Source organism: Calidris pugnax, unplaced genomic scaffold (genome assembly GCF_001431845.1).
Source record: "Calidris pugnax isolate Ruff unplaced genomic scaffold, ASM143184v1 scaffold188, whole genome shotgun sequence".
Classification (NCBI taxonomy): domain Eukaryota; kingdom Metazoa; phylum Chordata; class Aves; order Charadriiformes; family Scolopacidae; genus Calidris; species Calidris pugnax.
The window spans coordinates 831745-852084 of record NW_015091257.1 but is presented as its reverse complement, the minus strand read 5'-3'; the positions used below and the strand labels follow the sequence as shown (position 1 = coordinate 852084).

At 35.5% G+C, this 20340-nt stretch overlaps 1 protein-coding gene across 2 annotated transcripts in view; it reads right to left on the bottom strand.

The window, feature by feature from the left end:
• Nucleotides 1–20340, bottom strand: part of MGAT4A (mannosyl (alpha-1,3-)-glycoprotein beta-1,4-N-acetylglucosaminyltransferase, isozyme A) — a 79498-nt gene that overhangs the window by 43472 nt on the left and 15686 nt on the right. For both annotated transcript variants that reach the window (XM_014960249.1, XM_014960248.1), the window contains exons 3-5: nucleotides 5589–5756; nucleotides 2922–3062; nucleotides 783–916 (exon numbers count right to left, since the gene is read on the bottom strand). In XM_014960249.1, the coding sequence (XP_014815735.1) occupies nucleotides 783–916; nucleotides 2922–3062; nucleotides 5589–5756 (443 nt within the window). The remainder of the gene's footprint in view (nucleotides 1–782; nucleotides 917–2921; nucleotides 3063–5588; nucleotides 5757–20340) is intronic.

Sequence of the window (20340 nt, the reverse complement as noted above, 5' to 3'; positions counted from 1 at the left end):
TGAAAGAAACATACAGATAAATATATATGCATTTCCCAGCAACCAGCAGAATTAATTCTGAAAGCATTATATCATTTTCCTAAATGTGATTTCCACTGAATCAGAGACAAACCAATCAAAACTGCCCAACTGAACACTGAATTAATCCCTGAAGAAGGTATCACGGAATCACAGAATTGTCAGAGTTGGAAGGGACCTCTAGAGATCATCTAGTCCAACTCCTCTGCTAAAGCAGGATTGCCCACAGCACACTACCCAGGACTGCATCCAGGCAGGTCTTGAAAACCTCCAGAGAAGGGGACTCCACAACCTCCCTGGGCAGCCTGTTCCATTGTATGGACTTAAAATATCCACACTCTCCAGAAATTAAAAGCAGTAACAATCTGTGCCTAACATTTCAAACTGCAGCACTCAAATGAGGAAGGGATAAGCAGTACAATGAAGAGAATTAGAAGAATCTTCCCAACAACACAAGAGTACCTTAACTGTTATTTTGATGTTGAAGCAATAAAGTAATTAGCACATCTCTGTCACTATGTATAAGCATCAAAAGATTTGCAAAATAACTAGTCCACTGCATCAGTGTTCTCTATTCTCTTGATAAATAGAAAATAGGGCTCATCAGGATAGTTTCTCTCAGAATCACAAGACTGACACTGTCTCCTTGCATAGAAAAAGACAGTCACCTGTCTACATCTTGAAGAAAAAGTAGATTACTGAAAGGAGTGGTACTTGTAACTAAAGGCAGGTTAGAAAATGTATAAAAATATTTAAGTGATTACCTCTCCTATAAAGACAACCATAACACAATCCAGTTTTTCTTCAGGGGACAGCTTATCAATAAGGGAGTGGAGAGTTTCTGTAAGGTAAGACTTGACTTTTCTTTTCACTGTAGGTATTCCCATTACAATGGAAACTGAAATCAAACAAATCAGAAATGTGCTTTCAGTGATTTCATACACAAGATAGAAACCAAAAATCTTATCTCATAATAAAGCACTACTTAAACGCAAAGAGTTAAAGATGGAGATAACAGTAACTAAGAATAGTTTAAAAATATACCACCCATCATCAGGAGCATGATTAACATAATCACCACCAACACTCACAGCAAATACAGCAAACAAAAAAAAAAGTAATCCTAGACATGTCAGGCTATTGCATAGGTAATAATCAACAGACATGGCATTAATCACGACATTAAGGTGCACCAAGACTTACAGAGTGATTAAACTCCCTAACTTGGTTTTGTTTTCAAATTGGCATAACCATTCTTCACAACTGAAGTACTTAACTTCTCAGAAGTCATCTTCTAAAATCACACTACTGAAAAAAACCACTATTACTTTCCTCGTTGGGTTCTTCTAGAAAAACAAGTCCAGGTCACCAGGACTGCTTGGAAATTCCTCACTGAAATATCTTATCCCTGTTAAAAGCACCTCAAATGCTTTTAATTTGGGGCTAATCTGGCCCCAGCTACAATGCTATTAACATCATCTTTCAGCTGGCCATTTGACTCCCGTGTTCCTTAACTTTCCCACAGTCTTTCTTCTGTACCCAGGGCTGGCTACCTTATAGGAACACAGCAGATAGCAGCAGGAACACAGTAAAAGGATAAAGCAGACTTCATGAAGTCAGCACCAGCATTCTGAGCCATCTGTGTGAAATGATTAACTACATCATAAATATATAAAATCAAACAACTCTTAAAAATGTTGTTTATCCTTCCATATAGAGCCTGTTTTGCCTAGCAACTACACATTAAGAAGCTCTGAATTTTTAAAACAAACACTCAAAAAAAGCACAGTGACCAGAAAAGGGGAAGATGGGAAAAATAATATTAACTCGGAATTTCCTCCTTCTTTTAACTAAATAAACTGGATTTCAATTCCTATTTTGTAATTTCAAACTTTTGTCATATATTCCCAGTGGCATATAATATAGGCTTTACTTAAAACAATAAAGGAATATGATCCTTTGCCTTCCTGAATAACATCATCAAAATAAATGGTGTTTATTGTCAGAAAAATAACATTATGGCTTGAGTCCACATATGTTACACAGGCATGCTGTCTGTTAAAAAAAGGAGCAACCTTACTGAAGTAACAAAAACAACTACAGGCCAGGAGTAACTAATGCTTCTTTCAAAAGCAAAAAGAAAAGAAAAAAATTAGAGGCCTAGTAGAGATATTAACACAAGCCATTGAATCAGATGGCACACAGAGAAACAAGGATGCATCAGTGAGGCCTTCAAGCTTAGAGACACACAGGCATGGTTTGAAGTACTGTAATATTTATTTTCTAGAGCTTCAAGAGTGAGATTCCACGGAGATAGCCTAATGACCAAAGCTCAGAATTTGTGAGGATAAAAAAAAAAAAAGGGGGGAGGCGGTGCATGGGCGGGTGGTGTCAACACTATTGCAGCATAATACTTTTTTCCCCCTTGAATAAATGTCCACATTTTATTGATGTAATAATATCTGACTAAGTTCTCCCAACTCTTGAGTTATATATTGAAATATATTGTTCAAAAAAACAGAAACATCAATTCTAAAATAATTACATCCATGCCTGGTTGCCCCACAAATCTGAAAAGCCAAAGGGACATGTCCATTAGCGGTTCAGAACCTGTAACGCTTGAGCTTTGCTCCCTTTTATTTAGTTACAAAAAAATTAAATCCAAACTAAATGCTTCTTAATGTGTACCTTAACATGGCATGGACTATGACTGAGATTATGCAGAAAGAGAAAATATGAAGCCAAACTTCTTGCATCTTGGGTTCAGTGTGAATTCTAAGAGATATCAATATCACACAAGTTTAATGAGATGTCCTTGATCTACCAAGTAATGCAGTAAATTATATTACTAAAACTAGAAAGTCCTACAGATATAAACCAAAATAAACATCATATCAGCATACCTCCTGTCCTTCCAAGGCCAACCTGCACAGAAGGTTGAAGGCTTCCTTCATTTTTCAATAAATGAGGCAAATGGTAATAGATATTTGGCACTTGAAGAGATTTTCTACTTGTTAGCTCTTTTAACAATTTCAGTGTCTCATCTGCAAACATACATGAAATCAGTAATGCAGAACACAAATAATATGGAGTTTTATGCAGTGGCAAACAGTACAAAATTCCAAACTCATTCCTAACTGAAAAACAGAACAAACAACGCATTTCACCGAGGCATTATATCTTGTCTATAAAAGATGACTTTTCTCATTTTAATTTTTTAAATAAACGATGGCCAAGATTATTTTCCAATCAGTAACCTTGCTACAGATATAGTTAAAACTTAACCTGACTACTTAAGACTTAGTTTGTAATCACAGAGAGAATGCTCCATTTATTTTGGGTTTGGGTTTTTTGGTTGGTTTTGTTGGGTTTTTATTGTTTCTTTTTCCCTGCAATGAATCAAAATAGAAAGCTTATTTACCCAGGTTATGTTTTACTTACACTTACAGAGCTTATCACCACCAAGTGATGCTACTGCAAATAACTTTTCAAAGCTACAAATACATATTGAAATACACTGCACATACAGATTCAAAACAAAAAACATCATTAAGTATACAACTGAGATTTTTAGAATTTCTGCAATAAAATGCTAACATGAATTTAATTTAGTCCATTAAAGTACTTAAAATAATTCTCTTTCTAGAAACTCCCTCTCAGGATGTCCAGGTGGCTTTCAAAGTTGCAAATAACAGTTTTAAAATTCCCCTGCTGTGCATGTTGATTTTCTTACATCAAGTGTGAAAACAACTCCTATTTCAAATGACAAATAAGAGAGCATATGGACCTTTGAAAAATTATGGGCCCCATAATATCAAGTTAGGTAAAAAACTGTACTCAAGGTTTCCAAGATAAAACCGAATTGTGAAGAAGTGAGAAAAGTAACACTATTCCACTCAGATACTGAGTGTAGCTTCTACCAATATAGAAGGGTTTTGTTATGGGTTTTTGTTTGGTTGGGATTTTTAAAACTTTTTTTTTTGTGAAATTAAATTCCTGATCACTTATAATCTTGAAAAAAGCTTTGTAAATAGAAGCCGTAAGTAGAGATGCTTATTTCGATAGATTCCAGTACAAGCACATTTTACTTCTCCTTTAGCTTCAACTTGCAAAAGCTGAACTAAAAATTCTGTCAAAGTATGACAGTTTTATATAGCTTATTATTCATTCATACAATCTGGAATCATTTCAGCTTCAAAGATAGCAAATACTACATAGTATTATGGATACTTAAGTATATTAAACAATAAAAATTTATCTAACACTAAGTTCTCAGCACAAAAGCTTGGGAATTCAGACTTCAGCTGACTTCCCCTCATAGGAAAAAGAGGATGTGCCAGTTGGGATCCAGCCATGGTAGAATGTTGAAAACGCGAATCAGTAACTTCAGCTGCATCAGAAGAGACTAACCCCCTATAACTATATTGTCTATAAGCAAGGTAACTTGTTTTTAGAAATAAATGTGCTAATAACTTAAGATAAATCCAGCATCAAAATTACTTCACTTCCTCTATTTTAGACTTTAACAGCAAAACCATACAGAACAGGAAGACAAGAGTCACAGACTATGTTAAATGTAACCTTTATCCACACCATTCCTGGAGATGCAGGGAACTACAGAGATCAGGTTGGATAGGCCATTAGTGTCAGACAGAGCAATTAATCATTAATATCAGCACTAAGGATCTATAACAACCACCCCCCCCCCCAAAAAAAAAAAAAAAGTTATAGAAAATAGTAAGCCAAAGCACAAATGCAAGTAGACAGAAGATTCAAGAAACTTGATCCAGTTTTTTGACTTGCAAAACTCTTCTCCTCATTAGGCCAATACAGTGAAATTTCTGCAACCTACCAAATCAGACCTCTCACCAGAAAGTTTATATTTATTTGTTATTTATTTTCCATCTAGAAAAATCAGAGTGATTAAGGCAGTAATAGTGTGATTTTAAAAGTTAACTTTAATAACCTGGTGAGTAGTGCAAAGGCATTCTCAAATATTGCCAAACACAGCTCTCTGTAAAGTTGAGCACCTGCCTCCAAAATGGGTAAAAACTTACAAAAGATTTTTCTAGTTTACCATTTAATCACTAGTTATTAAAAAGGACATTAATTGTACATTTTACAAATCATCACCAATACCTTAGCCCGTATGGTTTTACATCTTCCAGCTGACTTTTAAAGATATTTTAATTGCTTCAAGTTCATCCATTTCTTCTGTTTGCTCACTTTTCCCCTCAAGCTCTATTTAAAAGTGATGTAAATTATTGTCAAAATATATTCAGGGTGTTAAATAAGTAACCAAAAGCTCCAAACTTTTGGAGCTAGTTGTGGAATAAGTATTCAGCCCCTAAAGTCATAAGAATGAAGAGTAGGTGAATCATTAAGAACAGAAATTGGAAAAACCAAAAACCAAAAAAATCCCCACCAGACATAATGTATTACAGATTCTTTATTTGTACCACTGAACAGTTTCATTTGGCTTTCCTGGTATTAATTTCTTATTCTATAGTAATAAGACGAGATATTAGTAGTGCAGAGTTATAAAAAACCAGCTCAATCACAGTATGTACCTGAAAAATTATTCATTGCATTCTTACTCCCATTTGTTTCTGCTACTGCACGCCTGAACTGCTCCAAGATAGCGTTCAGCTCAGAAGAGCGTTGCAGAGTGCGATGCTCAGCTATACGAAGACGTTCCTTCAAAGCATGAAATTCCCGTTGATATGCAATCAACTTTTCTAGAGAGAAAAAAAGATGATCCTGGTTATTTTTGGAAACAAACACCTACAAACACAATGCTCAGCTATGCAGCATCTAAAATCCAATCAAGAAGGGCACAGCCCAGCACAATCCCACCTGAGTTAGGCACTTCAGCATTTACACAGCTTTCAAAGGGAAGAGGAAGCTACACCAGACTGATGTGAAGAAGACATTGAGGGGGGTACGCCCCTCATCTTAGCCACAGACAGGGGCAATCTTTCAGTTCCCATTAGTCAGCACTACAAGGCAATTCTGAGTCTTTTCTTTGAACAGATGCCCACAAATCCTTTCTTTTAAGAAGCACAATAGCCTAGGTTATGCCTTTTGAAAGGCCTCTCTGAATACATTGTTAGAATGAGTAGAATTTGACAATATTTCAGACATACTCATTTCAAACCCAAGTTTTCACTTATGGTATTGTCAGCACCTGCAAGAACAAAAATTTTGATTGAAATCCTGCTAATGTACATGCAGACATGTATTCTTTGAAAGGAGATCGAAAGGGAGAGGGAAACACCAAAACTCATTTGCTGATGTTGCGTATGTCCTTGCCACACAGCAAAGTGTGGCAAGAAATCCCTGGTTTCTGCATCTTTCCTTCTTCGTGGTGGTCATTTCATTGGATCTCCTGCTCATCATCATCGCTTTCCTTCAGCCAATCTACAGATACAGACTGGAGTATCTTGAGTTATTTTAAACCTTGCAATCAATATTCCAATCACATAGCTGGCATGCATAGACATATCTTTTTTGCTATTTACCTATCAATTCCTAGCCTTTTAGTACTGCAATGGTAGGGAAGCAGAAGTTTTGCAAGCAATTTCAATCTCTTCCTGTTGCTACATTACAGTAACACATGAGGTAAAGGAATTAGTCAACCTTCCCTTGTTAATAGTGCTGCATTTCCTCCAACTTCTTTCAATTTACATTTATTTTCTTTTTGGTAGTTGGTATGTACTGTTCTGATTATGTTTAGAAAACAAAATTAGCTAAAATGTCCTCTGTTTTGAAGACAGAAAAATAAAAACATAGTTCACTACCTCTTAAAAACATTTCCCTTGCCAGCCTTATTTTCCTTTTTTCATTAAAACCAAATGGTTATTGCTTTTGTGCCAACAAACCCAGAACATAAATGCTGGCCCACAATACAGTGCTAGGCACACTACACACTGACGACTGAATCCAGACTGTTCTTTGAAACAGGACTTGGTGCTTTAGTCAGCAGTGTTGAGAAGGCCAGGAAAATTTTCTGGAGCTTCTGGCATGAAGGACATTCTTACTTGCCAACGATAACCCAAAGAAATCAAAGATTGTTTGGAACCACATCTACTAGTTACAGTAAGGTTACAAAACATTTTAACAGCTAAACAAATATAGAATTGTACTAGTGTAGAAGCAATTCTCAAGTATGTGAGTGATATTCGCTCCCCAAAAATGAATGGGTGGTAGCAACCTATATAGATCTCTGCTAAACAGGGAAGAACAGGTGAGCCACCAAAGGACATAAAAGGTTTTATTGAGGGTTTCTATAGCGGTGGATAGCCTCAGAAGCAGCCTGGAGCACCAGGTCTCCCTTCTTGTCTTTCTTCATGATACAAGATAGCAGACAAACTTTGGTACTTCTGTTCTTTCTACTTGGAAAAGGCTAAATCTGTCTGTGGCAGAGTCTGCATTTCTCCCGGGAAAATGGTGAGAACCCTGGAACCTGTGTTTCAGACTCCAGCACCTCAGGGAAGATGAATTCAGGTCTTCCTCTCTCAACTTATACAAATTCTTGGCAGAGACTATTTCTCTTCCTACACTTATTACAAGATAGCAGCACTCCAACAATTCTGGTGCTCTAAGGAACAGCAGAGGCCTAGAGGGAATAATTTACTTTGGAATATGCCAAAGAGCGGAGAACCGCAACAGTTCCCTGCCACCTCCACCTAGCAAACTCCATAATGCAAAATCAGAAATATCTCATTGTGAAATTCAGCTTGTAAACAGAGATTAAGATTTTTCTGCCTCCCTAGTTCAGGTAGGTAATATGAAAATAGGAACTACAGGAACCCTTGCAATTCTCAGCAAATTAAAACGCTGTCATAAAATCATAAAAAAAAAAAAATAGAGCTCAACTGAAAAGGCAGTTTTATCACATGAAGAAATGAAAACTGTGGTTTTGTATTAAGATAACTACCAAAAAAAATCCCTTACTGAGGAGATGACATTTTCAGAGGATGTAGCCGTTACAACACCTTTAATTTACAATATAATACAATACATCAAAAATTAAAAAGGTAATTACTTAATTTCTTTCTAAAGAAGTTTAAAATTATGCATGCAAAGCAAACTTTTATTTTCCTAACTTATCATAGCAGCTTTTGAGCAAAGAACATAGGTCCCCAACTGTGGCACTAAAATTTTTCCCAGTAGAAGTATTACAAAGCAGTTCAGTCCTCAGGCTCCCAGTGAACAGTACTGGTATTGCATTTATGATAGTTGAGGCCTCAAAAGCATTAATTCCTTTAAGAAATACTAGTTGACTGGTTCAAAGCAGTCAGCTTCTCACAGTTGCTTCAACCAGTTGTCTAGGTTAATGAAGCTGCTCTAAAAGATAAGTAAACTCTTGAAACCCATCCTTCAAAATGCATGAATAATTTTTTTTTTGTTCAGTCATAGAATTTTTCAGCCAAGTAAAACTAGAAAATGCTAACATTACAAATATAATCATATTTTAAGTCAACTACCCTATAAGTATTTTTCTAGTTATTTACATAAAATGAAGTAAAAATAACATTCTTTGCAATAACCTAAGTCATTTCAAACATTTATATCTCCAGCACCACCAGAGCTAGCACTTTTCATGTATTTGGAGATTAATGCATAATTTGGACTTTTGGTACTTCTTTTAAAATATGACTGCCTGTACTTTGAAACAAAAACAAATTAAATTTAACTTTCTAACAGTTATATCTTTGGCATACTTGCAGTACTTCAAAGCATTGATCAACTGCTCAGACACTTAATACTTAAAAACAAACAAACAAAAAACCACAACAGCAGCAACATCAAATTTCATCTCATAATGAAAGGCACTTGCAAAGGAGAAAATACTTCTTAGGCTCTTACAGTACCACCAATAGTGGTCACCACCTGTCCCAGACTTTAGAAGAGTAAGCATCCCTTAAGGCATCAGAAGTTCTAATTTGATTTTCCAGAGCACTTGACTCCTAAGTACTTGGGAATGAGCCTACAAGATTAAGTTTAAGGATCTATTTTTATTTAAGCTTTGATTACCTCAAGTTCTGCATTTTCTTCTCCCCTCCAAAACATGCAATGATTTGAAAGCTATTCTTTTCATCAAAAAATTAGAACTTTTTGTGGAGCACATGTTACTATATTACATAAAAATCCCATTTATATTTTAAATTCCACTTCTTTCCTCACAGGGAGGAAGGAATGAAAATTTGCAAGTGACTGTAGAAGATTCCCCAGAAATTCAAGGCAGTCCTTCTCAAATATGTATGTATGATGAAAGGCCAAAGCTGAATTATGGTTGAAACTAGCCAGTGCTGCATCTGACAGCAAGAGGGGCTTTATTAAGTACATTAATAGCAAAAGGAGGTCTAAAGAATACATTGGATGCTGAGCCAGGGGAGGTTTAGACTGGACATTAGGAAGCATTTCTTTACCGAGAGGGTGCTCAAACACTGGAACAGGCTTCCTAGAGAGGTGGTTGGTGTCCCAAGCCTGTCAGTGTTTAAGATGTATTTAAGCAATGCCCTTATCAACCCTTTTTCAGGGCTTTAACTTTTGGTCAGCCCTGAATTGGTCAAGCAGTTGGACTAGATCATCGTTGTAGGTCTCTTTCAACTGAGATATTGTGTTCTAAGACAAGCTGACCTGTAAGCATTGTATATACAAAAAAGTCAATAGCATAGGCAATATTTTCAAAACATGTTTGACCATTTTGTGTTTCATTGTTCAAAGGTTTCTCTAAAAGTGAAAGAAATTGAATTGATTTCTTGTCAAAAAGTATGAAAACACTTTTTTTTTTTCATAGCTCTTACAGTAAAAAGAAAAATACTGAGCCTAAAACCATAAGGGAAACAGTCACAGAGATCAGTGGTCACCATCAGGAAAAAAAGTTTGTTTCTACAATATTATAAATGACCTTTCTTCTTATGCTGAAACCTAGAGAAATTTAAGAAATTAGAAGAAGGAATTCAGACAGTAAGCTATTTGCCTTTTACAGATGTTGGAAGAACCCCAAAAATATCTGTTCTCTGACAAATAAAACATCCCTCTAATAGCAGCTGTAGCCAATATCAAATATATTTAGTCTCCAATAATTTCAGTGTACAGTCATATTTTTATTTAAGAATAATATGCTATTTTACATTGAAACGAGAAGGTGATTCTTTTTTTTCACTTCACTCTGGAAGCCAAAAAGATCAAAGGAAAAGAAATAGTCCTCATACTTCAAATGAAAATATCTTGTTAACAAATTACTTGAAAACTAAAAACATTAACTCTTCCTAATTTTCTCTTAAACTAGAGTAGTTTCAGCGAAACTCCAGAAGCTAAAACCTAAATATTTTAGCTGGCTTGATGCTGCACACTTCTTGGAAGTTAACACTACATCAACTCACGTAGTAATTTGTTTTCTCAATGTCTTTTCCCTTGTTGCAAGATGTTCTCCTAAATATATAGAACCTAGAATTTAGACAATCTCACTTGGAAGTTGATGCGGTATTTTGAAAATTAAAAATTCAAATGAAACTGTGAAGGTTTTCAAGTTTTTGACCAGAGACAGAATCTCAGCTCTCAGCCTACTCTTCCTTCTCTGGGTTATTTATGGTTCCCCCACTAAACAACTGTTAAAAAACAAGTCATTCCAAAGAGACACCGTTAGCCTAAGTTACAAATTCAGTCCATTCTCCTTTTAGCCACAGACAGCCTTGATTGCATTATTTCATTTTTGCTCCAAATTTATACAGCTTATAAGCCAAGTTTTAAACCAGATGACAATTTCTTAAGCTCAACATGGCGCTTCTGAACATCTTCGCATACATCTAGTTTCTTAGTTTTGGGTCTTCTGCTACTAGTCTTATCTGGTTATGACTTCAACCCATAATTTTTAAGAGCAAGGAGCTTTCCCTTGGGATAAAAAAGGGCATCAAAGTAAAGGAACAAGAAAATATGCTGTAGTTTGAATTTACAAAGCATTTTGCAGATAAACACAGCTCAACTAAAATAGCAAAAGAAGTCTGAATTGCAGGTAAATTACCTGCACTGGCAAAACACTCACTGTATCGTTATTCCAAATGAAACACATACAGAACAACAAAATGGCAAAAATACCTTGGAAACACAACCAAAGCAATTCTATGGCTATTCAGCCTCAGTACCATTAAAAATCATCAACAGCTCCTAGGCTTTTGTTCAGGTTACTTTTGCAACAAAATGAAATTTTTTAATGTCCCAAGTCTGTCAGTGTTTAAGAGGCATTTGGACAATGTCCTTAATAACATGCTGTTTAACATTTGGTTGGTGCTGAATTGGTCAGGCACTTGGACTAGATGATCTTTGTAGGTCCCCTTCAATTGATATAGTCTGTTCCATTATAATATGAAAACTATGTGAGGAAACTACTTTGGGTACACTTTTACATTGAGTGGAGTACAGACATCTACAGAATCAGTGAAATTCTGCTGCCTCTGACTATTTGAAAGTTCACCATAAACACCCACAAAGGAAACAGAGATGGGTCAGTATTGACAAAAGAACCTACGCACCTAACCTTCAATCACAATGCACTTTTGAAACCCTTAAATGTGTGTGTGTTGCCATTAATCTTAAAACATAGAAAATACAGTTGAAGAAAATTCCTGATCAAGATACTGGTATTATTAAAGCAACAATCACCTGAAAATATTCAATTCACCATTTAGAAGTCTGAACTACTTAGATCCACCAATGGGGTTGCAGGTGCAATTTAATACTGTTGAGAGCATGTAAGTACACACAGTTTTGACCAAAGTTGTATATGTGTTGATATATAAAATCCAGATTTTATTTACATATCTTAGGCAACAGCAGAAGAAGAACATGTATTTAAATGATATGCATACGCATTCATCTTTGCTAAGGTTGCACCAGTAAAAGGAAGTACAGGCCCTACAGAATCAGAGATGTCTCGTGACCCCCTAGAGGTGTCTCTCTGAAGAAATGGACTAAATAGCAAAAAAGGAAAAGGGCTAGAAGCTGTCTAAAAAGGGAAATCTGCATTTCTGGGAATCTCTGCAAAGTTTCTGACTATGTAGGCTGCAATGGCCATATTGTGATAGTCTGTGACTCCAGTAAAAACCCCACCACTCTCTACAAGACAAAAAAAAAAAAAAACCAAACCAAAACAAAGCAGATCTGTGGCTGCTATGGAATATGCCCATCCTCCAACCTCAAAAAAAAAAAAAAACCCAAACCAAAACAAAGCAGATCTGTGGAATATGCCCATCCTCCAACCTCCCATTTTTTTGGGGGTGGTAGGGGTGTTGATGAAAACAGAATTGCCTGAAGATGCCTACAAACCCCAACAACATTTCAGCATTTCTCAGTTAGTATTGCCATTCTCCCTCAGAGAAAGCCTTTTACTGTCTGCTGAAAGAAGCACCATCTACAATAAAAAAAGCAGTATGAAAGCTTTGCAAGATGGTTTTTATCTTATCAATCAAGCAGCTTCACAAATATGGTAAGTCACAGGCCATTTCCACAACTCAAAATAGAACATACTGAACTAAGGTGACTGTATTTAAAAAAAAAAAAAAAAAGCAAGCTATAATTTACCCAGGGGCTCTACGGTGGTACGGCTGGTTGCCTCCAAAGGCAGATGCATCAGACAACAAGATCAGAAAAAGCTTTATGACCTTCCCATATCAACAGCAGGCAGTTGAGTCTTCCTTCAAACCGCAAATCAGCTAAATACCCGAAGTGATGGATCTGCCACACAGAGAAAAAGGTAACCAGCCACTGACTTGGCACTCATAAAAGCAAGACAAGTACAGAGAGCTTAGCTTTAACACATTGCAGGCCTGATTTATATCTCCTGCATATTATCCAACTGAACTCTTGGAATCTCTCACCCTCTTTGTACGTTAAATAGAAACAGAAAGAACTGACTGCTATCTGACACACAGACAAAAAACTCTCGTTGGTAACAAAGCATTGTACATTAATAAAAACAGGTGAGAGCAGGCAGGAGCTTTCCTCTATCCAAGAAGAGGATATTCAAATCATCATTCAAATGAACAGCAACTCAATGGCAACAGTACTAAACTCATCAATGCAATAGTTAAGTTTATGGCCCACCCTAGTGACAACCCTTTCAGTTTTCTTCTTCCAACCCCAGGGTTGGGGGGGCGCTTCAGCTGAAGGTTCCACAGCAAATGTCTCATTTTTGTGCATACAAATGGCACAAGTTTAATAATGGCATTATTAAAATACCATTAAATAAACGTTTGAATCCGTGAGAATACACTGTAGTAAGTACTAATTCAGGCACTTTTGGGATTAGTTATTACACAACTCATTACAAAAACCCCACAGTATTTACCATCATGCCACAGGTCAGAGACAGTTACAAGCTTAATGTATTAATTCACTACACTTGCATCAAGGATGTCAATCAACTTACAGGTTGATACAAAATAGAGGTATTAATGGACAGAGAGCTTCCACACTGAGTTTTATACAGAATCAGAGGATGTGGCAAGAGCATGTTACTCTTCAATAAATTAGGGATTTGTCAACATGACAGCCAATTCAATCTAGCATAGCTTTTACAAAAATGCTTCTTTGTTCAGCTACATAAGGTAAAAAAATAAGTTTGGCACTTCCCCTCAAATCAGTTCAGATGCTTTATGTGATCCATGAAATCATGTATCAAGTATATCAGTATCCAGTAAGCCATGACAGTACTTGCACTGACCTGCACTTCACTTCCATGGAGATGTACACATGTATTTTTTAGACCATGCTTGATCCATAATACCCAAGTACCTTAATCTACCACATTTCTAGTATTATCTGATCGAAGTCATCTTTGTCCTTCAAACCCAGATATGCTTTTAAATTAAAATCCTGCTATGCTAATGTTTCAGACTAAAGTATTTCCACTGTCAGCCAAAAAAAAAAAAAAAGACTGAATTCCTCTAGTAAATCAAAAGGAATCCTTACTACAGTAGTACTTCAGTAATTTTCAATTTCATCTTAAATCTAACACTTGCTTTGACAAAGGCTAGATTTCTTTCTTTGCATGGGTTTTGCAAAATATAACTGTAAATACCATTACCCCATACTGTGATACAAAATCCTGTTCTCACTGCATTGTACAATCATCCAGCATCCACATAAAGATGCACAGACAAGAAATACATAGTGGCATTTACTGAGGAAATACAAACATTGCTTCCACTGCCCTTTGGAAGTGACTCCCGAGCTCAGAAGATATTCACAAGGCACAAATCAAGCACTGCATTCTCAGATGTCTGACTGAGAGGCGAGCAGAGGAATTGTCAAACCAATCACACAGGCATGGCCAAAAAAGCTCTGTCCACACTAGAGTGATACTAAAGGTGTTCCAGAATCCACCTGTGACATTTAGGCTTATAAAAACAGCAAAACATTGTAACAAACTGAGGTAATTATCAAGTGTCAAAACCTGTACATAGGCACAAATCGTATTTATAACCAGCAATGTTAAACAGTGAAGAGTAAAGAAGGTCTTAACAAAATTTGCCCCACAAAATTAAATCTCAAGTGTGCTTACAAATCCAACCGTGATTTTCTCTCAAAATTGCTTAAGAACTGATATATGGTGTCCTTGAAATGTTACAATATATTAACATGGATGACTACTCCCCATAAGCTAATTAGCTCCTTGCTCTTAAGTGAAATTAAAACCTTTTATAAGCAAGTTATGATGAGTTACAAAATCTGAAACAGAAAAGTAATCAACCATGCAAATACAGAATAAAGCAGCATACTACAAATGCTAACAACAGACGTGCTATAAATAAAAGCTCTTAAGAAAACTGCTCAAGGTCAATTTTTATCAGTCTTCTTTGAACACTTGACCCTGTGGGCCTTTTTTGTTACAGAGTTTGTAGCTATGCCTATTCATAAAGCTATTTTATTATTCTGAAGGGATTAGAGAATATGCAATTGTTTTTTAAGTATATTATTCTATGAAATTAAAGACAGTGAGGTAGATCATTTATATGCAAAAAAATCATACTAATCATGACTAAATGTTTTCTGCTTCATGAAATAAACAAAAAAGGTCTTGTATCAAGATTTAGGAAAACAAGTGGCCAAGTCATTCTTTTATTCTTAATCTTGTTACTCAAATTGACAGGTCATTTCAGCAATTCGGTATTTCAATCTGATAAAATTACTGTTACTGCCCTTGTTTTCCACATAGAAATATACTTATTAGGACTAGAAATATTTTTTTTAAATGCTTATTTCAAGTAGCTTTCACTATGAAGAACAGTTTAGTTTTTAATGAAGTTTCTGCACGTTTTCCTAAATCTATTTAAAAAAAATAACCCAAGAATTATAATTTCTTTATTTCTCATTGCAACTCATTCACATTTTGCACTTCAAGGATCCGTATAAACAAATACTGTTTTTTGTTCTCTCCAATTCTAATGCACTAGCACAAGCCCGAGTGTTTGCTTTGAAACTTTCAGGACCTGATCCAATCTCAGTCCAGATACTTTTGTTTAAACATTCTTTTGCAGCAGGAGCTGAAGCTGTTTTCACTAATATTTTTTTTAAAGCAATCTGAATATGATCCTTTGTAATATCAAGTAATAAAACCTTCCTATTTTGAAATGTAAATTTCAGAATCAATTTACTTGTAAACGATCTTTTGAAAAAGTAAACTCCCCTGTGTTCTCAGAGATTCCACATATACAAACAAAGCAGAAAAATGGAAGTACAAACCAGACCACTCCGAGAATCCACTTCCTCCTCCATTTTTTATCCTTAATATAAATACACTAAAAATGCTGCAGCTTACCAATCCAAAAGGAAGAATGTAGTACTACATTGGGCAGGCTTGGCTTGTTTGTTTTGTGTTTGGTTGTTTGGGTTTTTTGGGTTTTGTTTTTGTTTTTTTCCCAAAAAAGCTATAGAATAAAACATTTTCCTAAAGGAAAAACAATCCTAAGCAATCAAAGTCAAAGAAGCCACACTAGAGCTGTGACAACTAATGACTCGTTTACTTAAGGGGTATTTTAATAGCTGGATAGAGCAGCCAGGAACCGTCTCCAGATGCAATTGCTCACCTTTGCCACAGTATACAAACTGTTCAATACAGAAATTGTCACAATTTAGAAAGTTTCCTATAGAGTTATAAAACCCACTATCACACCACTCACAAATCTCCACTGATGAGGGCTGACAGAGAGTCTGAATGTTCCTTTGGACACAAGGAATAAAAAGAATAATGTATCAGAAAATCCAGACACCCACGACTAAGGAGGTCAAGTCAACAGCAGCATATGGTGTTCTGTCTGTGCATTGGCTTCAGACAATAAGGATAATTAAACACATGATTTGTTTGAGAAGTTATTGGCAGCACTTGAGCTGAAGGTCTTCTTAAAAAAAAAAAACCACTAAAAAAACCCCAGCAAGCTACAGTGATAGAAAAAATAAATAAACAAATCAATAGATCTCACATTTGCAAATTCTTTGTCCTAATCTGACTGTTCACTAGCATTCACACTTTTTTGCCTACCCTTTTTGCCACACTTTTTTGGACACAACACTGCCCAGGACTCTATGGAGAAATATAGTCCTCAGGGCTTTTTAGTTTCCAGCTATTCGATTTTTATTTTATTGCCAGTGCTAAGAAGCACTGTCAACTCTGCTGGAATTTCTTCTTTACAGGGAAAGTGATATAAAAAGGTCACTGAAATCATATGCTAAATCAGTTCCACAATAAGCAATCATCATTTAACACATCTCTAGCCCTGAATAGAAACACTAAGGAATAAATAAAAGCTTCATAGATTCCATTCCCAAAAAGCAAAGCTGCACAAGGAAAATTATTGCAACTTCTCTCGTAGACATACATAGCACAAAGAGTTCAATTTAAGAAATTAATAAAAAAAAGCTCAGCTGAGTATGTAATCCACTGAATTAATGTAATTTGGTCATCGACTCTTTACACTGCCAGAAAAAATTACCTTCAACCAACCTTCACCAAAACCCTCCATTTAGATATTTCCTACTTGCCTAGCACAAGACTCAAAGCGTACAACAGTGAAAAGAAACTAGGAAACGGTTCAACAATAACATCACAGTATTACCTCAAAAACAGGAACACAATTTCCAGTGACAGATTGTACAAAGATCATTATGTCACGATTATTTTTCAAACTAACTGCCAATTAAAAAGCCACACTACAACTCTGCCTAAAATATTACACAGAAGATCTATTGCTCAAGCAAGCATGAAGCTCCAGTTTAGGCAAGCATTACAATCATAGCACTGAAACACACTTTATTTTTAAGATTCAGGATTCAAGATTCAGTATCTAGCCTGCATAGTCTTGGCAATACTGAAGGACTAAAGCACATTAGCTGGAAGAAAGCATTCCCATTGCATTTTTTTATCATATTAAAATAAAACAATCCATTGTACATATCTGCAGAAATGCTTGCATTAAGTATACATATTGTATCCATTTATTGTATTTGTTTTCTCATTTAGTTTATATGTGTTTGTATATATATAGTTTATTGCTAGTAATAAACAATAATATCTTCTTAGACCTACACAATAGCTAATTATGTTCATTTCTAACAAGACATATGAAAGAAGCTGTAACTACTTATGCTGATCGTAGCAGACTCTGGCTTCATAATGTAATTATCAGCATCTGTGTGGTAATTTCCGCATTAAAAATATCAAAATCTAACCCTGGTAAAACATAATTCTTTCAAATCTGTTGAAAGAGAACAAGAGACAACCCCTTCACCTGAAATACTCACAGATTTGCTGACAGTGTAAACAAATGTAATTACCCTTTAGGTAATTCAACCCCTTACAGTCAATTTGACTACAAGTCATCTGTGAGATCTCATGTTTCTCCTCAGATCTCAATCAGTATTTTCAGCTACTTTCTACAAACAAGCACATATACCTGGTATTAAGATATCAAATCAAAGTATTCATGCTATCTAGTGGTCTCAAATTCCTGAAGGGTTTTTACTTTTTTTTTTTAAAATGAAAATATTTCCCTGCATATCACGATTCTATAAGCAACTGAATTTCTAATTCAATTTAGTAAAATAGCGTTCTCTGCTGTAACAGAATTCATGAAAATAGGGTCTTTGATTCTCTTTGTTATTGATTTGAGAATTTAAACTGGAAAAGAGAAAGAGAAAACAAGTTTCCATAAAAGCTCGTAGTAAAAACATTTGTGTTGAAAGTGTTTATTATTCAAACAAGGATGCACAAACAGTAAAACAACTTTCCAAACCAAGTTGATTTCAAGCAAATTTAAGCTTCAAGCTTCCTCTAATCCTGTCACTCATATCCTGCAAACAACCAGTCATCAAGTCATCAAGTGTTCTACACTTTTTCAATATCTTTTACATATCTGATGCCCTCACATCAACTTCTTGCTTAAAAAACTAGTTATATCTATATTTTAAGATTAAAGAGATAAGGCTTTAGCCAAAGGTTAGACACGTTATTCCTTGTATTCATGCTGTGCGCACACAAGAAAATTAAAAAAACTAACTGATCTGAAATGAACTTACATTTTTCCCCTTCTTGAGCTCTTGTTACACCAGTAAACTGTGTTGCTGACATAAGGCAATGTCAACTAACAACTGGAACCAAAACCAGCCACTGTCTCCCATAATGCCCAGTGTTGAGGGATCTCATGGTTCAAAGGATAAAATAAAAAGTCTTGGTCAAAAGTTGAGAATAAGGTGCAAGTTTAGTTCTTTTCATCCTGGAAACACCCAAAAGACTTACATAATAGCCATAATTCAGAGAATATTGATGACAGACTTTAATACTAGTTAGGAGGCACATTATAATACACACAGATAAGTCTGCATTTGAAAAAAAACCCACCAACCTGCAGAATCAGGTATAGCTTAGAGATGGCCATCATGCTAATCAATATGCAATTGTGAGAACTAGTGTATCTCAAGCTTGTAATTATGGCATTACACCAATTCACCTCTAGCTGGACACCTGAAACTCATTTAACCTCAACTCTAGCATGGTCTCTATGTATCATATTTGCTTTGTCATCATCTCCCAGACAACTTTTATATGAATAAAAAGAAAATGAGTTAAAAGGTTAAAAAAATCAAGGAGGGGAACAGGATGAACAGACATGTTTATGTCATATGCAAATGATAGAGCAAATAACATACTTTAAGAGATCAGAATTTGAAATCACGGTAAATGAAGCCACAAACAGGAAAAGAATGGTCTAAAAGCAGCAACAAACATGTTTTCACAAGGTTAGAGAAGGCACTACTTGGTTTCAAGTTAGACTTGACTAAGGCCTCTGGGAGACGTCACCCAGTATAAGAAGCCAAAATATTTTTTGTTGGTGAGAAGTACAGAGTCTCCAAAATACTCAAGTGCAGAAAATTATTATTTTGGTTTAACTCTCCCAAATCACCACGTTAAATACATATTTTTAATTATTTTCCTATTACACTACTCTCTCAATATTATTGAACATTAGTTTGTGATGCTACAATGCCACAGGGAAATATGGTTCCATTTGTATTTCAAATGGGTTAAGGCTTCTGAGTAGAATTACAAATTTCACATCGATCTCCTGTAAAAAGGAAGCAAAGAGTTTGTGGAAGAATTAGCACAGCATAGGAATTATTCCCACAGAAGAAGACATGCAAGAAACATCACGTGGCTAAACCACACCAAAATAAAGATTAATTGAAATAAAGTATATTTTTATTTTCCCTTACAGGAAAGGCTTTGGGGTTTACTGAAGATTTATTCAAGAAACTGTTTGCATTACAAAAATTATATGTAAAATTCCATTTTTATTTGTGAAAGATGCAAATTGATACAGCCACAGGATAGGCAATAGGACTATGCCATTATACTGCAGTATATAAATCAATCTGCTATAAAGCATTTTTTGAGAATGAAGGGTAGAGTCAACTGCGTCAGCCACCAACTCTTCAGTTACACTTGAATAGCATCAATGGCAACACCTCCTTTAGCTTAACAGATTTCCACATTCCATCTCTGTTTTAAAAACATATCTATAACATCTAAATAAAAAATATAGCGAAGTAGCCATAAATGCCTTTTTTGTTCTATGGCACATTTAATGATGACAGTAAACATGTACAAACACCAAGAAAGAGGCACCACAAGACCAGATACAGATAAAAGCAAACAGCTTAAGCACAGATTCTTGCCAGACCCAGAAGGCTATTCTCCAGTAATTCTAAAAAAGGACCAAGTACAAAAATACACCCACGAACACAATCACAAGCAGTTTGTTC